Source organism: Styela clava, chromosome 2 (assembly GCF_964204865.1).
Source record: "Styela clava chromosome 2, kaStyClav1.hap1.2, whole genome shotgun sequence".
In the NCBI taxonomy this organism is placed as follows: domain Eukaryota; kingdom Metazoa; phylum Chordata; class Ascidiacea; order Stolidobranchia; family Styelidae; genus Styela; species Styela clava.
This window is the reverse complement of record NC_135251.1, coordinates 9,713,973-9,733,467: the sequence shown is the minus strand read 5'-3', so window position 1 is coordinate 9,733,467 and position 19,495 is coordinate 9,713,973. Positions and strand designations below refer to the sequence as shown.

The 19,495-nt window shown below is 31.9% G+C and overlaps 2 protein-coding genes across 2 annotated transcripts; both read left to right on the top strand.

Annotated features, from left to right (window-relative positions):
* The first annotated feature begins 112 nt into the window (after positions 1 to 112).
* On the top strand, positions 113 to 9,813 carry LOC120336111 (somatostatin receptor type 2-like). Its single transcript, XM_078109906.1, has 9 exons — positions 113 to 234; positions 704 to 866; positions 1,778 to 1,940; positions 2,949 to 3,130; positions 3,857 to 4,027; positions 4,242 to 4,377; positions 5,141 to 5,344; positions 6,330 to 6,439; positions 8,903 to 9,813. Exons 1-9 carry the CDS (start codon positions 156 to 158, stop codon positions 9,054 to 9,056), a joined length of 1,362 nt encoding a protein of 453 aa, XP_077966032.1. The 5' UTR covers positions 113 to 155; the 3' UTR covers positions 9,057 to 9,813.
* Positions 9,814 to 12,396: 2,583 nt separating this feature from the next.
* LOC120336110 (somatostatin receptor type 2-like) lies at positions 12,397 to 19,154 on the top strand. The gene is made up of 9 exons (XM_078110125.1): positions 12,397 to 12,510; positions 12,995 to 13,157; positions 14,220 to 14,382; positions 15,450 to 15,631; positions 16,315 to 16,464; positions 16,713 to 16,854; positions 17,491 to 17,694; positions 17,986 to 18,095; positions 18,294 to 19,154. Exons 1-9 carry the CDS (start codon positions 12,432 to 12,434, stop codon positions 18,445 to 18,447), a joined length of 1,347 nt encoding a protein of 448 aa, XP_077966251.1. The 5' UTR covers positions 12,397 to 12,431; the 3' UTR covers positions 18,448 to 19,154.
* Positions 19,155 to 19,495: the final 341 nt, after the last annotated feature.

The window sequence follows — 19,495 nt, the reverse complement described above, 5'->3', positions numbered from 1 at the left end:
AAAACGGAAAGTTGTGATAAAATATATAAAATTGTCTATTGGATTTTTTAAATGAAACGATTCGTATTTTTTTACAAACGTGTTTAATGATTGTGTATCTTTTTTATTTAAGAATATATTTGTCGCATATATATTTTATTTATCTACTAAATAAAATGACAGATACGTTGGGTGACTCTGAGCTAATTGAATTGAATATTTCTACCAGTAATGAGATTGCCACAACATATCCAGGTAACCCTTGTTATTGATTTTGTTATATGGGTATCTGTATCTGTGATTTTTCAAAAAGATGTAAATTATTAATAATGACAGTCTATTTGTTCCCAAATTTTAGTCCAAGTGTTTAAAAACAAATCTTTTCCAAGCAAATCCGCTTTTATAAAATGATGAATAATTATTAATGGTATATCAGTGTTAAGTTAGCTAAATAAATAAATACTTTGCTAATGTTTCCTCGCGACCATAAAACAGTATTTAACATTTTTGAAACGTTTTTGGGATATGTTATAAATGACAACATCTTCTCATATTTTATGAACTTATGAAAAAAAAATTCTTTTCTTAACCATTTTTGACTAAATTTTATTTGAGGTCATTTAAGCGATGAATGAGTATAGTAAATATAGTAACTTTAACAGTCTGATTTTCAAGTTTTTTTTTTATATTGTTCTAATACGAATATTGTTACGTTTCAAATTAGGTTACAATCCCACCAATGAAAACGATGGATATACATTGGATCCAGAACTTCGAGCGATAAATGGTTTCAGAATATTTGTCTGCGCTATTGGAGTTTTTGGTAACATTATCGTGATTGCAATGATTTTGTTGCTGACTGAATTTAAAAAGGGAGTCACACATTGGTAAGTACATCTAATGTTTTATGTTGAATCTTGGTTAATGAAAATAACGTTGATAATCGTGTTTGTTTATGTTTAGAATTGTAGTAGAAACATGACTTAATATCCGAACTACGCGTACATGTAAACAAGAGAAATATTACTTTTGAACATTTTTTGAGTTGAATCTTGTTTAAGGAATATGGCGATGATACTCTTGTGTTTACGTTTTCATTTGTAAAGGAAGCATAACCTAATATCCGATATATGCGTACTTGTACACAAGTGAGATATTACTTTCGGACTCATTGTGCATTGCCATTTTGCTATATTAGTTTGACAATGGAACGTTTTTAACTACGTACTCAACGAAGATCAAATAATAAGTACGTCAACAATAGTACTTTAAAAATATATTCGACACTTATTCGCATATCTTTAGCTCTGAAGCAGCCACTGGTATTCAGGCTTGTACATAGAACATAATTTTCAGTTCCATCTCATCCCACATGAATTTGCGCCTGTCCAGGCTTCTGGGATTCCCATTGGAATACAATTAAATAAACAATTATTAAATTTATGAAAATTCAGGCTTAGTGTTCGACAAAAAAGACTACAAGGAGACAGGCAAAATGACAAAATTAAATGACTTTTTGGGTTATGTTTACACCATTCCAGACCTACATGCCAAGTTTCGTCTGGATGGGCCCGACAGTTTCCAGAAGACGCTAGAATTGTGTTTGCGATCCAGAATATATTATTATTGCCTCACACACGACATACGCAATACGTGCAGCCATTATTGGCTCTCACTGTGCATCATGTTAATTCTGTTGCGAAAATGTCCCAATTGTCTTACGTTTCCCACTTGTCTCCCATCTGGACAATAACTGCTGACATCTAAATTCAAGTAATAACCCATGACTGTTTTATAGGTATATTCTTCAGCTCGCAATAGCCGATTCAGCATTTCTTCTTACTCTCCCGTTCCAAGTTGTTGAAGATGCTAACAACGAATGGATATTTCCAGATGGGATGTGCAAAGCAAAAGAAGCTGTTTTATTCATAAATTATTATAGTTCAATTTCTTTCCTCACGGTGAAGTATTTTTTATTATTTAATTTTTAAGTAGTGTTAGAACCTATACAATTTTTATTTATATATTAAGTTGCTTAAGCCTGAATAATTTAGTGAGATATAATAAACGTGATTAGGCTATTGACAATAAACGCTGTTAGATATCTGTATTGCAATTCAAATAGGGTACATTTTAGAAACGAAAGCATGTTTATACCCAGGGAAATTAAGAGTGATTAATGCGTACTTTAAATAATTGATTACTTCCTATAGCAGTCGAATTTGAAACGAGAGATATTGGATTTGAAGTCATTACATGAAATGGAGTAATCACATGTTGTCACAGTAAATTCAAATTTGTTAATGTCACGTTTATAGATTTTGAGAATATAGTATTTTTCTAACAGCAGCTTAACGTAAAAATTGACACAAGGCACTGAATAAAATCACAAGTAAAATAGGTACAGATTCGAAACACTGACCAAAAGATGGTTTCTGGGCCATAATGACCGAGGATCGAAAAATTCATTTCTGAAAAATGTGTTAATAGCTGCTTGGTTTTACTGTAGCGAAAAATAGGGATCGCGTTTTCACTATTACACAAACGCGTGCAAACATTTCCTAGGAATTGCGTCTTAATTAGGTTATACGAAACCATTTCCTATGATTGATGCAATCATGTATGGAGAATTTTCCTAGGACTTCCTACTGTAATTAACTAGTAAGGCCACATTACGTATATTCCTGTATTTGTTTGTTCTGTAAACTGTATCGTTGTAAGTCATAATGTAATGTCATGAAAGGATTTGATTTCAATATTGATCACACGACGGGAAATATTTTAATTAAGGTTTTTCTTATAATTAAGCAGGACATTTTGAATTTTAGGGCTAATGCAGACCTTGGAATAAAAATGATTAGGGTTCTTGCATTGTTTTTGTTTCCGTATCAAATCGGAATCTATTTTTTCAATAAATTAATACTAGTTAAATTATAATCCTAACACTTAAAATATCTCTGTGCATTTAGGTGATGGCTTTGGATCGTTACATTGCAGTGTGTCACGCGTTCTCAGACCGGTTGCAAAAATTACGAACTACAAAAGCAGCTTATATTATTACGGCTATTGTATGGACAGTTGCAATATTGATATGTATACCTATCATGATGTACAGCACAAAACGAGGACGTGAACCTTATTGTAAATGCGAGTAAGAAACATTTTAATTTTTTAGGGCGTATGCGAAAACAAATATTTTTCGCTCAGCCACAATCATTTCCATATTTCAATAATTGTACACTTTGAAAGCCGTACAAAGAAATAAATGATAACAAATTAAAACATTGACTGGAGATATACTAATCAAACGTTCAATCAATTATTGGAAGCAGCCGATGTGAATAGCGTTAATTTTGTGACAATAAAATCTGCTGCTAATGTTCAGGTTTAAAATTAAAAAACCTGAAAAAAAAAAAATATATCTCAATAAAACACAATTGATAACTATTCAAAATGACTTCAAGAGCTAAATGAAGGCTTCATGTTAAATATTCTGAAAAATTCTTATTGCTTATTACAACGTAAATGTTCAATAAATATATTTTTTTTCCAAAATGAATTTTATTTATTTTAATTACAATTAAGAAATTTGCTTCGTTTGCTTTGTTCTGCCTAATTTCAGGTGCTAGTATGAATGACATAAAAACGAAGCATTAGATATTCACGAAATATAATGAAGGAATATATTTATTTTTTTATTTTTATGATAAATATGAATGTTTTTTAATGTCGTACATTTAAGATTGGTATCGATATATACACTTTTAAAATTTGTTTGAGACCTCCAAAATGACAGGAAGATCAGATGATCGAATGTTTACAAGAACATAAAATGAACGTTTCTTACTGCCAGACCTATTATAACTATTATTTTCAGACTGCAATTCCCGGAGTATGGTCCCGAAATGTCAGCTCACGACATTTGCTTGGGTGAAGGTTTCTATCCCGACAATGATTCCGGATCAGGGTACACATACGAAGAATGTATAAGAGACATGGCCGAAATGAACAACTCTCCTGCCTGTTCTCCGCCAGAAGATTACGTTTAGTATGTTTCATTTGCACGAATGATTGATTTTAAATTTGCTGTCATTGTTTTTTGAAGTTTCTGATCCTTGGCTATCATTTTGAACTTGTTTCTACAAGCATTAACTCAAATTATTTGACAAAAATACATTCCTTTCTTTCACAAAACCCTAATTATTTATATACTTCGTGGAGTTATACCGCACTCAGAAGTTATTAAACTTATCTATTTATAGTGATTACAGCGGAGAACCTGAAAGTGATGAATCGGGTGAAACTCTTCATCCATGGTGTCATTATATTAAATATAACCAGGGATTTATTGGATTCCTCTACTTTAATTTTATCGTGATGTTTATCGTCCCTTTTATGGTGAGTTGTAAGTTGTACCTATACTTAAACTTGAAGCAATTCAATTGGATAATTTAATTTTCTTCGGTTGATATACACTAGTAACTAGTTATTTTGTTCGATATTTCGCATAATGAGACAATGTCCTAATTATTCAAATTACCTGTAATTGACTCAATGTGCTTATCTTTTCAATGTATGTAATTTACGTAAATACGTAATAGTATGCAAAATATTTGAAAAATAACAGACATAGACAGTTGGTAAATTCATAGCAGAGACACACACACGGCCATGCATAAAAATAAAAAAAATAAAACGGCGGCCGATGATCTTTATAAATCTTTTTATGTTATCATATATATATGCATTATTTCAGTTTGAGTAATTTATTTTTGGAAATCATTTTACTAATTAAATTTCCCTCAGATAGAAAGCAATGATTTTATAGCACACAGCATTGTAATTCTTCATGTCACTAAATAATTTAGTTGGTATATTATTATAAGATAAGTACAGTGTTTGTGTATTGAACTGCAGGTCCATCTTCTTTGTCTATACTTACTACCACGGGCTCGTATATGTCCGTTGACACAGAGAATTGAACGGAATAGCATTAAAATGATAAATGAAAATAATATAACAAATAATAAACAATGTTTGATGTTTTATTCGGTTTTATGTTGTTTTATCTGAAAAAGTTGGACTATAATCTTCTTCTCTTTCGTGGAAAGAAATTATGTCATTCTGTTAGCATTATTAATTATACTTTCTGATATTACAGATTATCGCAGCTTGTTACATTCTGATCATTGTTCATTTACACAAAAAGCGATTTCGAGGGGACGCATCGAGTAGAAAAACAAAAGATGATAAAGACACCGATAGAGTGATGATTATGTGCGCAATACTAGTCATTGTGTTTGCTGTCTGTTGGCTTCCGTATCACTCTGTTCACATGGCAAAAATGACAGGAATTTCAGGAACGGTAAGCAATGTTCCCTCTAATTTTTTGTAGTATGTGTGCGCAGAAATTTTGGTGTGTGCGCACTTTTTTGGAAATGACTAATATTTGTGCAAAAACCAATGAAGAAATTTTGGCGTTCTAACCGGATAATAAGTGAGCCAACAACAAACTTTCTCAACCTGCCAACCGAGCACATTGTTACATTACATCGAAATACGTCTGTGCGCAATAAATCTATGCATGTGCGCAGCCTCTGAAAGCTGTGTGCGCGCGCACACGCGCACACCTTAGAGGGAACACTGACGGTAAGTAATTGCTCGCTGAAACTATACCATAATATTAGTTTTAGCTAAAAACTACATAAAACGTTTCCAACGACCGGCTCTTCAATATCATAAAAGTATTCAAATACTTGCACAGCTCCCTCGACCTTTACAGATGAGGTCATTCAAATGACGAATATGGCCACAGATATAATCTAGTCCAATTGGAAATATTCAAATTGTTCCATTTTCTCATACGCTCGGTTATGTTATGAATTTCTAGACAAAATTGAAACGAAAAGTATTGGATTTTAAGTAATTACATGAACATGAGAAAATCGCATACTGTCCTAGTAAATTCAAATTTGCTTATGTCACATTTATATATTTTGAGAGAATAGTATTTTTTTGACAGCAGCTTGACGTAAAAATTGACACAAGGCACTGCATAAAATCATGAGTAAAACAGGTACAGATTCGGAACCCTGACCAAGAGGTCTCTGGGCCATAATGACCGAAGATCAAGATGTTCATTTCTGAAAAATGTGTTAATAGCTTGCACAGCTCTATCGGCCTTTAGGGATGAGGTTATTCAACCACCATATATTCTTGTCCAATTGGAAAATATTCAAATTGTTCAATTTTCTCATACGCTCGGTTATGTTATGAACTTGCTCGTGGTTTTTGTTCTAAAAATTTCCTCAAAAATGTGCCTCAAAAATTCTCTGATTTATATTTAACAGAGTGACTTCTGCAGCAAACTATTCTACGGGGCTTCTCTTATGGTATATTTGAACTCTGCAATTAATCCATACGTCTATTTCATTGCTGCAAGATTTAAAACGCAATTAAGGTGAGTTTAATGCAATTTAACATTTATTTTATGCTTTAGCACAGGGGTGTGCAACTTTTATTACAAGCGGGCTAGATACAAGTCACTGGGTGAGTCCGCGGGACGCACCTAGAAACTCTACCTACGAAAGGCCCTGGATACGAAAAATCTAATTTACGAAAATTCTTTTATTCGGCTAACATAAGATTTTTTTCACATACAAAAGGCTGAAAAACGAAAACTTAAAAAACGTGTATAGGTATATTTGTTTATTCCAGGTTAATTCAATGCAGTGCTTGGAGAAGGGTTGTCCAATTTGAGTTCAATATACAGAAATCGCGACCTTCGAATATCGTTTTTTGTGTTTATGAGAATATCGAACATGGCGCACATATCTTAGCGTCGCCGTCACGTTTTGATTTAAATCATTCTACATCTATTATATTTTTTATCGTAATCGAAGACAGCCAGTCATGTGCGGCGCAGCAATAAATTAATATAAATTCGCCTTCCCATTAGCCCGTTTGTTTCCCGCGGGAACGTACAATGTGTTGCTAGCGTTTAGCCTAGCCTAGTCGACCAATACCAAAAGTAAACAAACATACCGTTCGTTGTTTTTATTCGGTATTTCTATGTTCTTTCTTTGTTCCGTGTGTACCTTTTCTATTTATTATGCAGTAATATAATTCTAACGTGTTTTCGCTACGTGTTTTAACCAATATTATAATTTATACAAATATTATGTTCGGGTTTTGTGGCGGCTTAGAACGTATTAGCGCAATTACAGGTAAAATGCGTCCCTACTTACGGAATTTTCTACCTATGAAAGAGTTTCAGGAACTAATTAATTTTGTAGATAGAGTTTATACTGTAGTTGCAAGCACAAAAAATTGTTTCGTTTTGGTATTGATCTTACGGCATTGCTGAGGGCAGTGGTTCTCAACCCTTTTTCAGTACGCGGAACGGTAAAATTTCAAAATAATTTTTGCGGACCGGCGGACCTTCAAAATTAACCCAAAATGTCATGAACACAATGTATTTAAAGGAATGCAATTAGGACAAAAATAGGCGATGCAGAAAAGGACAATCCAATTTATTGAGAAATTTGCTGCTGTCTTTTATTATATATTAAACATGTTAAACGCTGTTCTAATGAAGTTTCTGCAAGGCGAAGGAGAGCTGTTCGAACTGGATAATATTTTGCTGTTTGTTTGCCTCCATTTTACTATCAGACCTCGCTAAATTATAGACCTACTGTCAGATTACGGAACGTGCGAACTGAGTATTTTTCAATCAGGTACCGTGCTATGTAGAGTTGGGACCCCGGGAAATCTCGATCCCAAAATCCCGGGTTTGGGCTGTTTTTTTCAATCCCGATTCCGCAATTATTTCCTGAAAATCTCGGGATTTTAATGATTTGTTATTCACATATAGATATTCTCACAAATTGTAGGATATACCATTTCATTTAATACTTATTTTGAAAAAAAAAACATCCACGCTTACAGTTTGAATCAGTCAGACTAAGTGGAACTATTATTGTTTGACTAGTAGAATTGCCATTATTGCCGACAAATTAATCATAATTTGAACTCAAAATAGAATTTAGGATTCACGCAATGAATTTGCAGGGTTTTTATTCACTATTTGAATACGAAAATAAAACAGCCACAATAGAAAATAAAATCAAGAATGTCAACTATCGTCTTGAAAAATACCCACATTCCGGCGTCAAAAATGATAATATTTTTAGCTTAAAATTATGACAGTTAATTTTAAAACTGTAACAGAAAGATCAAAGCCGACCCAAAAAATAAAAATCGGAATAAAATCCCGAATTCAACCCAATATTCGTCAATTCGTTAAAATTATTCGATTCGATGAAAATATACTATTTAGTTATTATAGTGCCGACAATAACACTATTGAATGATTTTGGAAATGGGAGAAACATATTGAATTGTAACAAAAATGAATTAAGTGAAAAAGGACAATACTCATGTACATGTGATAATAATATGGGCGTAACGTGCAACGGCGTGCGAAACCCAAGCGCGTTATCGGCGGCGCGTTTGAAGGCCACGTATTACCCGACACCCGTGCGGCCGCGCAACGTTTACAAAAATGTGAGGTGCTCCGAAGACGCCCTCGTTTACATTAATGTAAGAAAACAGTTGTAATATCGGTTACTATTAAGCATTTGTTCGCATACCAGATTAACTAAACTGAAAACTCGTTTCGCGGGCATACCATTCAAAATTGACACTTCTCTGCGGGCCGCACAAATTTTCTTTGCGGGCCGCAGTTTGCCCACCCCTGCTTTAGCAGTATTTATTTAACGAAAGGCAGCAATTTGTTTAGTAAATTTTGAAAGTGATGTAGAATATTTGGATTTTACAATTACTCACCGATAGATGTATTTTTACAATATGAAAAAAAAAACATGAAAGCTAATCAGAAAAATTTACATATATTTGTTTCCAGACTAATGAAAAACAGTAAACCTTTTTCTGTGATGATGTCGTTTTTCGGCAAGGCAACAAAGACTGACTCAAGTAACAATAAATCACCAAGGCAAACAATTGGAAAAGATAAAAACGAAATCGAGGACCGAGTACAGGAAGCTACTGGACAATAGAAACACAGCAATACCAAAGATGTTTGGAGCAAATAAAAACTCCATAACGTTCTATTGAAACAACCTCGTTTCATCCAAATATAAAACATTACGTCGACGTTGAATTATAATACATAGCGGCTTGCAGACAAAAAAACTCGTTGTTTTGCTATATTGGTTTCAATGACATAGTTTTTCTTATATGTTATGCTACTAGAACGTATTTTTGTGATAAAAGTGAACGGTATAAACTGAGAAACATTTTGGTTTAGCACAACTCAATTTTTAGTCTCTTGTTTTAAACGATTGAACAGTTGAAGCATAATAATCCTAATGCTAAATTAGTTTAACTACCTTAATTAAGAAGCTTCAAATTTCACTTTGATTTTTGAGTAAAAAATACATATTCCTATACAAAAATTTAGTTTATAGTCTAAATATCTATAGACACTATTACGCAATGTTATTAGTCATCAGAAAAATGGTAAACCAAAATCCAACTCTTGTGAGTTAATAAAATATATTAAAACGAGGAATAGAAAAATTCACGTACGTTATCTTATTCACACGTGTTTTGAAAGCGATCTGTTTTGTAAAAATAAAATTTTTTCATTCTATCCAATTTACATTTGTTGGAAACGTTTTTAAATCATGTTAAATATGATTTTGTTACCTCTATTCAAATATTTGACATTGGTACATTCGTTGATTGCTTCGTTGATGGCATTATTCAATCATGGTCTTTGTATGTAAAACATAATAAAATCATAAAATTGCATGAGGCAGTGTGTAATATATAAAAGATCAGATAGGTGGATGAGATTCTAATAAAGAGTACTATTTAAAGTACATAAACACATTAAATTTGAGAATAAGTTTTACTACAATTTGCAACCCGAGTTTTTAATTATCATGTTTCTATAACTTTTGATATAAAACTTCATGCCTCCTATCATGGTGTGATTAATTAGAAAGACAATGCTTTTTACCTGGCAGTGACAGTTTGTGTAGTTGTATGTGATAAACATACTTGTTCATACTTGTTCAGAAAAAAACGATTTAAACGTCGAATAAATATTGATGAGAATACATTGCGAATGTAAGATATAATTTTGCTCTATTAATACATATTCTTTTCAACATGAATTGAAATGAAAACTAAATTGCGATAATTACTTTACTTTGTTCTACTGAACTTTACTTTCACTCATATATACAAAAAGACCTGTTGTTTAGCAGTTTATCTGTAAAGGAAAATATCCTGAAAATTAAAAATATGGTTGAACAAACATGAAAAAAAGCAGTAAATATAATTGACGTTAGATAATTTGTTTTGAAGAAAACCTGTATTTGTAAGTCATCGTAATAACTATGTTTTAACCTTTTAACGTATAAACAAGTTAGAAATATTGGAGAAATTGTGCATTGCATATGATTATCAAATTTTGATTAAAATATCAAAATATTGAAACCTAATTTTAAATTTAATTGTATATAATCTGTTTTTTAATTGGTGGTTATACATCAAAACTACAAAATGCATCTTCCAGGTAATAAACGTATGTGAGTTCGATTTGCCATCAATTTAACAAAAATACACAGAAAACCATAAAAGGTCTGAACGTATGTATATCTAGAAAATTTCAAAACAAAATAATATAGATTTTCTACTAAAACATAACAACATTTTTTTGTTAGGTTAAAACACTATCTCAAATTAAAAATAAATGAAAATAAACTCATGTATTTATCTTTGTAGTTTTATAGAAATAGTTGTGCGTAAGAAATATTTAGAACATCCTGAGATTTCGTTTACTCTTATCGGATAAATGATTAAAATAGACAAAAGCCGACGAAGTTTATCTTGTCGAACTATTTCAAAATTATTATTTTGAATATTTTTTCAAATGGTACCGAGAACTCCAAATTAGAAAAACTATTCAGCGGGTAAGCCTGCAGACAACTGCAATGTTACGTATAGAAGAGCATTTCTGCCATATCCATGCAATTGACGGTTTTTTAGACGGTTTATACCCAATTATATATCGCTGAATTTAACCAACCAATACCAATACAATGACCTGCTCGATGATTTTACTGTTTATTAGTTTTCAAATCACATCCAATGTACTCATAATTAGCCTTCTGAAAAAAGGAATTCATAATGAGTGGTGAAGTTCCGACAACTAAACTCCTGATTCGCGTACAGGTGTGTCGTTTTCATTGTTATCTTTTCCATGTTCGTATTTTGCGGTTTTATCTCCAGATATGGGGTCCAATTTGGAATTAGCTTTGCTCAAGTTAGTTTTAGTAGTAGATTGTGTCCGGAACGACGGGGCGACTGAAGCTGCTTTGCTACTCCTCATTCGTCACCCGATAGAGGCCAATTTGGGTTAAACTATAGCAATATAAACACGAAGACAAAATACTTGTGAATACGTAAAGAACCAAATTTATTCTCATTATAACAAAATTAAAACCCGGGAATTGTGCTTTTCTCAGAATGAGAGAATTGTGAGAAGTTAAGTAAAGTTATTCACCGAGTATTCCATGGAATTGTCTACTAGGCTTAGCAAGGAATGCCTGCAACAATACGACTTCCTAATAATGACTTTCTGGAACGTGACATCCGAAAATGAACGTATACGTACGAGCTAGAAGAATTCAAAATCAAAGCAAAACATACTGTATTGATCTCAGTCTGGCATAACGCATCTAACGTAAAAATGTTATTGCCTCATTGAAGATTACTTATTATTTAATAATTATTGTCCAGCGCAGATGAGAACTTGTAGATGTACTACTTTTGAAGTCAATACTTGAGACTATATCGGATAGTTATTGCTATTTAAAGTTTATTTATTTTGCCTCAATGTATATTTTTGTCTTTAAACTCTTAGATTTAGAACATAGACAAAAATAGAATTATAATCAGTTTGAGGTTTTCAAATATTTTTATACTGTAAGCTGAAGCTTTAAACCTAAAACATTTTCAAGGTAAAATTTATTTGTCAGGCATAATGAAAAAATCGCTAATATATTTAGCTTCTTGAGAATGAGAGTGGTTATGTGAAAGTTGTTATTCGCGAGTTTACGAGGCTTCGATATGATAAAATAATGAAAAAAATTCTCAGATGTGATAACTGTTTTGATTTCTTTTGTACAAAATTTAAGCTAACTAATTAATGATTTGTGACACGCAAAAATAATTTTCAAAAATGAACTCTACAAGTTTGCGATTAGAAATGTGAAAATGAGCAAAGTTTTTTTGAAATATATGAAATTGTCTATTAGCATATTTCAATGAAATGTTTGACGAACAAAAGTTATGATTCGTTTTTTTTTTTATTTAAGAACATATTTGTAAGATATATATTTTACTAAGTTGCTAATAAAATGGCGGAGACGTTGGTTGACTCCAAGCCAATTGAATTGAATATTTCTACCAGCTATGAACTAGCTACAACATACCCAGGTAACCCTTGTTATTGATTTTGTAATTTAGGTATCTGTATCTGTGATTTTTGGAAAAAGTGTAAACTTTTAATAATACCAGTCTGTTTGTTTCATCCATTTGGCTGAATATTTGAAAACGTATCTTTGCCAAGCTAAATCGTTTTTAGACAATGATGAATAAATAATGATGATATAATGATTAATGAATTGTTGGGTGGCTAAATGAATATTTCGCTAGTGTTTCCTCACGATCATAACACACTATTCCACTTTTTAAATACGTTTCCGGATATGTTAAAATTCCAACACCTTCTTAGATATTATATAAACTTATATTATAAAAGTATAGAAAAAGGAGAATTTTCTCTATTCAACTATTTGTAACTAAATATAATTCAAGGTATTTTAAGCGACACGACACGACACCAATGAGTACATTAACAGTCTGGTTTGCAAGTCGTTTTTATTGTTTTATTGCAAAATATTGTTACATTTCACATAAGGTTACAATCACACCAATGGAAACGATGAATATACATTGGATCCAAATATTCAAGCTATAAATGGTTTCAGAATATTCGTCTGCGCTGTCGGAGTTTTGGGTAACATTATCGTGATTGCAATGATTTTGTTGCTTACTGAATTTAATAAAGGAGTCACACATTGGTAAATGCATTTTATGTAAACGATTGGCTGATGAAAGTGGCGTTTATTATCTCTTTTGTTTATGTTTTGAACTATAAAAGAAGTATTACATAATATCCGATAAATGCGTATTCATTCGTAAACAAGTGAAATATTACTTTCAGACTTTGCAATTTTTGTATACGTTTTTAAATATTGATGTTTTTACATCCGACTCAAATTCCCACGTCTTTCACTCCGACTAGGCAGCCACAGACTGCATGAACATATGGAACACGCAAACAACAACAAAATTTAACTTTTAGGTTATGTGGTCTCTATTTCAGACCTACATTCCAAGATTTGACAAATCTACCGCTAGTTTCCCGGGAAATCTAAATTGTGTTCGCGATCTAGAATATAATAACATCACCTATCACTTCCGAATTTACGCTATACGCGCAACGATTTCTGGCTCTGACTGTGTATACACAATTTCGTGTCACTGAATTTCAAAAAAGGTGTTACACTTTGATAAATGCAAAATATGTGTGCTTGGCTGATGGAAATGGCGTTGATAATTTTTTTTTGTTCATGTTTTGAATGGTAGAGGAAGCATGACCTAATATCCGCCCTACGCGTACTTATAAACAAGTGATATATTACTTTCGGACTTTGCATTGGAATTTTGTATATCTTATTGAAAATTAACGCTTTTAACCACGCACTAAATGTACTTCTAATAATAACTGCGCCATCAACAAGGTCTTCATAAAAAGGATGTAGGCCTAGATTTCATTATACGATACTTATCAGTACGCCTCAGGCCTTTAACAAGGTCCTTTGCAGCCAGGTGCGTATTCCAAACGATATACTCAAAGACCTTCAAAATGACTGGTATCTCTCCGTTAGTCATTGCATACCCAATTTGGCTGAGGTGACGGGCGCGGGAATCAAAACTCGATTACTGTCTACGATAATAACAAAGCCAAGAGTAACGCCCTATTAGCTGGGCCATCATGCCAATTGAGCCTACAACAAATTTTTTGAAGGTTATTGTATTCTAAAAATTAGAGAGAGTATCAACATATGACCCTTTTATAGGTATATTCTTCAGCTTGCAATCGCCGATTCAGCATTTCTTCTTACTCTCCCGTTCCAAGTTATTGAAGATGCTAACAACGAATGGATATTTCCAGATGGGATGTGCAAAGCAAAAGAAGCTGTTTTATTCGTAAACTATTATAGTTCAATTTCTTTTCTGACGGTAAATGATTTTTCATTCCATCATTTTCGGCAATTTTAGTAAAATACATAATAAGGTAGTGTTAGCACCGATACCATTTTGTATTGCATTTCTATATATATATATATATATATTGTTGCATGAACCTGAATCACTCGCGATTGGTGAGATATAATGATTGTGATTAGACAATTATCCACAATATAACGTCGTTAAAATTTTTCATTGCATTTTGTAAGACTATGTTTTACAAACACAGCCTTTTTGATACACAGGAAAATTAAGAGTAAAATAAAGCGTACTATAAGAAATTGATTACTTCCTAGCCCCGTAGAAATTGAAATGAAAGGTATTTGATTTTCAGTTGTTACAAGAACAGGAGTAGTTGCATTTTGTCTCGCTAAAACTAGATAAGCTAACGTCACATTTGAAGATTTTGAGAAAATTGTATTTTCGTAATAGTTAGTTTTTAACTGACAGCTGAACGTAAAAATTGACACAAAAAAATTACTAAAAAAGCAAAATAGGTAGAGCTTCGTAATCAGAACAAAAGATGGCCAGAAATAGCCGATGATCAAAAACAGTCAGAAAAATTTGACTTGGGCTGCTTTAGTTTTACTGTGATATATCGGGATCATGTTGCAACTGTTTCACAAACACGTGCAAGCATTTTCTAAAATGATAGTCTTAATTAGGTCATACGAAACCATTTCCTATAATTGACGCAATCTTGTATAAAGAAAATTCCCTAAGACTTCCTACTGTAATTAATTAGGTCATGTTACTTATATTCATGTATTTGTTGTGTTTGGTTCTTTAAACTGCAGCGTTTTACGTCATGCTTAAGTAAAATTAAGGAACTCAATATTTATCTCAATGCTGGCTGGGAGGCGTAAAAATTACTTATTAATAATTTTTAATTGATTGGGCAGAAATATTTTGAATTTTAGGGGTAATTCAGATTTTGGAATGAAAATTATTAAGATACTTGAATTGTTTTTGTTTTCGTATCAAATCTGAATTTATTTTGTCAATAATTAATGCTAGTTAAAAAACAATCTAACACTTCAAACATTTCTATGTTTTAGGTGATGGCTTTGGATCGTTACATTGCAGTGTGTCACGCATTCTCAGACCGGTTGCAAAAATTACGAACTACAAAAGCAGCTTATATTATTACTGCTATTGTATGGACAGTTGCAATATTAATATGTACACCTATCATGATGTACAGCACAAAACGAGGACGTGAACCTTTTTGTAAATGCGAGTGAGGAATTTTTTAATTTAATTTTTGCGTATGCAAAGACAATTAATTTAGGCCAAAATACCAGCATCATATTACCCTATATCAAAACATATAATAGTGCACTTTAAAAACCTTACCTCATATAAATGAAATTTTCAATCAACTTCATGAATCAGCAATTGTGAAATTGACATGAAGTGACAATAAAACACTACAGATTATGTTGATGTTTAACAATGAGAAATTTGAAAATAAACTAGTTCTCATTAAAATACCATTAAAAGTTTTTCTGAATGATTTTGGGAGCTAGATCCGTGCTTCGTATTCATTATTCTGTAAGTATCTTTTTTCAGCGTCAATGTTGAATAAATATATTTTATTTTACAAACAATGATCTTATCCGTTTTTAATTTCATTTACGAAATTTGCCCTGTTTGCTTTGTTTCGCTTCATTTTAGGTGATATTCTGAATAACAGAAAAACGTATCATCATATATTTACCGGATATAAATCTTCACAATTCCCTATTCACTTGTTTTTATTTTGATATATATTATGTCGATTTTTTAATGTCGTGGATTATAGATCGGTCACTATATATTCACTTTAATGTTAAAAGCCAGGAAGACCAGATGATCGAACTTTTGTCATTACATAAAATGAACGTTTCTTACTGCCAGAACTATAACAACTATTATTTTTAGACTGCAATTTCCCGAGTATGATCTCGATATGTTAGCTCACAATTTTTGCTTGGAAGATGACAATGATTCTGGATCAGGGTACGAAATATGTATGGAAGAAATGTACAAAATGAGGGAATCGCCTGCCTGTTCGCCGCCATATGATAATGTGTACTATTTTTATTTTTTCACGAATGATTGATTTGATTCTTGCTATCAACGTTTTTTGAAGTTTCTGATATGTGCCTATCATTTGGACGTATTTTTACAGGCGTTGTTCTCAAATTAATTAACAGGAATAAATTAATTTTATTCACGAAGCCCTCTTGATGAATTTATATATTTCATAGAGTTGACTTATATCGCACTCAGAACTTATCAATCTTGAGTTTATTTATCTTAAACTTATCTTTCTATAGTGATTACCCAGTAGAAACCTTACCAGAAAGCGATGAGTCGGGTGAAACTCCTAATCCAGGGTGTCATTATAACAAATATAACCTGGGATTTATTGGATTTCTCTATTTTAATTTTATTGTGATGTTCATCGTTCCTTTCATGGTGAGTTTTGAGTTGTACTAATGGAAGTTGTACCATAACGCATTGATTTTTTTGCTTCTTATTTACTAAATATTTTGAGCGATATTTTGCATAATAAGACATTGTTATAATTATTCCAATAACCTATATTTGACAAAATATTCTTGTCTATTCCATATATGTACTTTTGCAAATTGAGAAATAGTTTAAAAAATAACAGATATAAGCAGTTGGTAAACGCATAGTAGAGACACACTCACGGTCATGCATACAAATAAAAGTCGATTGATTAACAAACAATGCCAATTATCTCCTTAAAACTTTTCATTATCTTATATGCATTACTGCACTTAATGTATGCATTATAAATACTGGGTAATTCAGTATTTTTTTGCGTATGTGATTTTTAAAATTAATTGTTGTTGACACATTTGATTTGATAGTGATTAGTTTGAAAAAGGATAAATTATGAGATAAGGACTTTGTTTGGGCATTGAACTGCAGGTCCATCCTCTTTGTCTGTTTCCTACTTCGGGTCCATGTGTGTCCGTTGCCACTAGGATGCTTGAACAAAATAGCACTATAATGATAAATAACATAAGACATAATAAACAATATTCGATGTTTGATTATTAATTATACTTTATGATATTACAGATTATCGCAGCTTGTTACATTCTGATCATTGTTCATTTACACAAAAAGCGATTTCGAGGGGACGCATTGAGTAGAAAAACAAAAAATGATAAAGACACTGATAGAGTGGTTATTATGTGCGCAATACTAGTCATTGTGTTTGCAGTCTGTTGGCTTCCGTATCACTCTGTTCAAATGGCAAAAATGACAGGAATTTCAGGAACTGTAAGTAACTGCTTGTTGAAACTATTTTTCAATAATTCTTTTAGCTGAAAACTCATAAAACTTCTCCTAAAACCAGCACTTCGCCAACAACAAATTATACAATTGCTTGCTCAGCTCCTCCGACTTTTACATATACGTCATTCAAATGACCAATAGGTCACACACACTTGGAAAATATTGAAATTGTTCACTTTTTTAATAGCTCGGTTATATTATGTACCTGCTCGTGGTTCTCATCTTAAAAACGTATTTTATATGTGTTTTGTATATTCTCTGATTTATATTTAACAGAGTGACTTCTGTAGCAAACTTTTCCACGCAGCTTCTCTTGTGGCTTATTTGAACTCTGCAATTAATCCATACATCTATTTCATCGCTGCAAGATTTAAAACTCAATTAAGGTGAGTTGAATGCTTTTCAAACTGTGGTTTAAAATTAAACATTCATCTGATGTACCGAAATGAAGCAGCACTTTGTTTGAAAATTTTGAAAGTGATATGTATTATTTGGGCTTTACAACCACTCAGCGATTGAATAAGTTTTGGAATAAAAAAAAACATAAAATTGAAATGTGAAAATTTACCTATATTTGTTTTCAGACTAATGAAAAACAGTAAAACTTTTTCTGTGATATTGATGTTTTTCGGCAAGGCACCAAATGCTGACTCAAGTAACAATAAATCACCAGGGCGCACAGCTAGGAAAGATAAAAACGAAATCGATGACCGAGTACAGGAAGCCACTGGACAATAGAAACACAATGATAACAAAGGTGTCTGGAGCAAATAAAAACTCCACAACGTCCTATTGAAACAACCTATTTTGATCCAAATATGAAACATTACGTCGGCATTGACTTATAATTCATATCGTCTTGCAGACAAAAAATACTTGTTGTTTTGCTATATTGGTTTTGATTACATAATTTTGCTTATATGTTATGTTACTATAGAACTCATGTAACTTCACAAGTGTGCTAATCTGAATATTATACTGATATTTCTGTGATAAAAGTGAGCGGTATAAACTGAGAAAACATTTAGGTTAGGCACAACTAAATTTTTAGTCTCTTGTTTTAAATGATTCAACAGTTGAAACATAATAATCCTAATGCTAAATTAGTTTATTTACCTTAGCAAACTTCAAATTTCACCTTGATATTTCAGTAAAAATTTACATATTTCTACAAATATTTAGTTTATAGTCTAAATATTTATAGACACTATAATGCAATGTTACCACTAGCAAAATTGTAAATCAAAATACAATAAATTACCAGCTCTTGTGAGGAAATAACATATATCGAAAAGAAAATAGGAAAATTCACGTATGTTAATTTATTCACACGTGTTTGAAAACAGATATGTTTTGTAAAAATATAAACTTACATCCTATCCAATTTGCATTTGGTAAAAAATGTTTTTTTAATCATGTGAAATATGATTTTGTTACCCCTTCCTAATAATAGACATTGATACATTCGTTGATTGCTTTAGTTTATGGCATTATTCAATGATGGTATTTGTAAATTAAAACATAATAAATTCATAAAATTGCACGAGGCAGTGTGTAATATATGTAAGATCAGATAGGTGGATAAGATTCTAATAAAGTGTACTATTTAAAGTAAATAAAACATTAATTTGAGAATTAGTCTTGCTACTATTTGCAACCCGGGTTTTACAATGTGTTTTACCTGGCAGCGACGGCAACTAAATTGCGATGATTACTTTACTTTGTTCTACTCAACTTTACTTTTACTCATATATACAAAAAAATATTGTTTATCCCCTTATCTGTA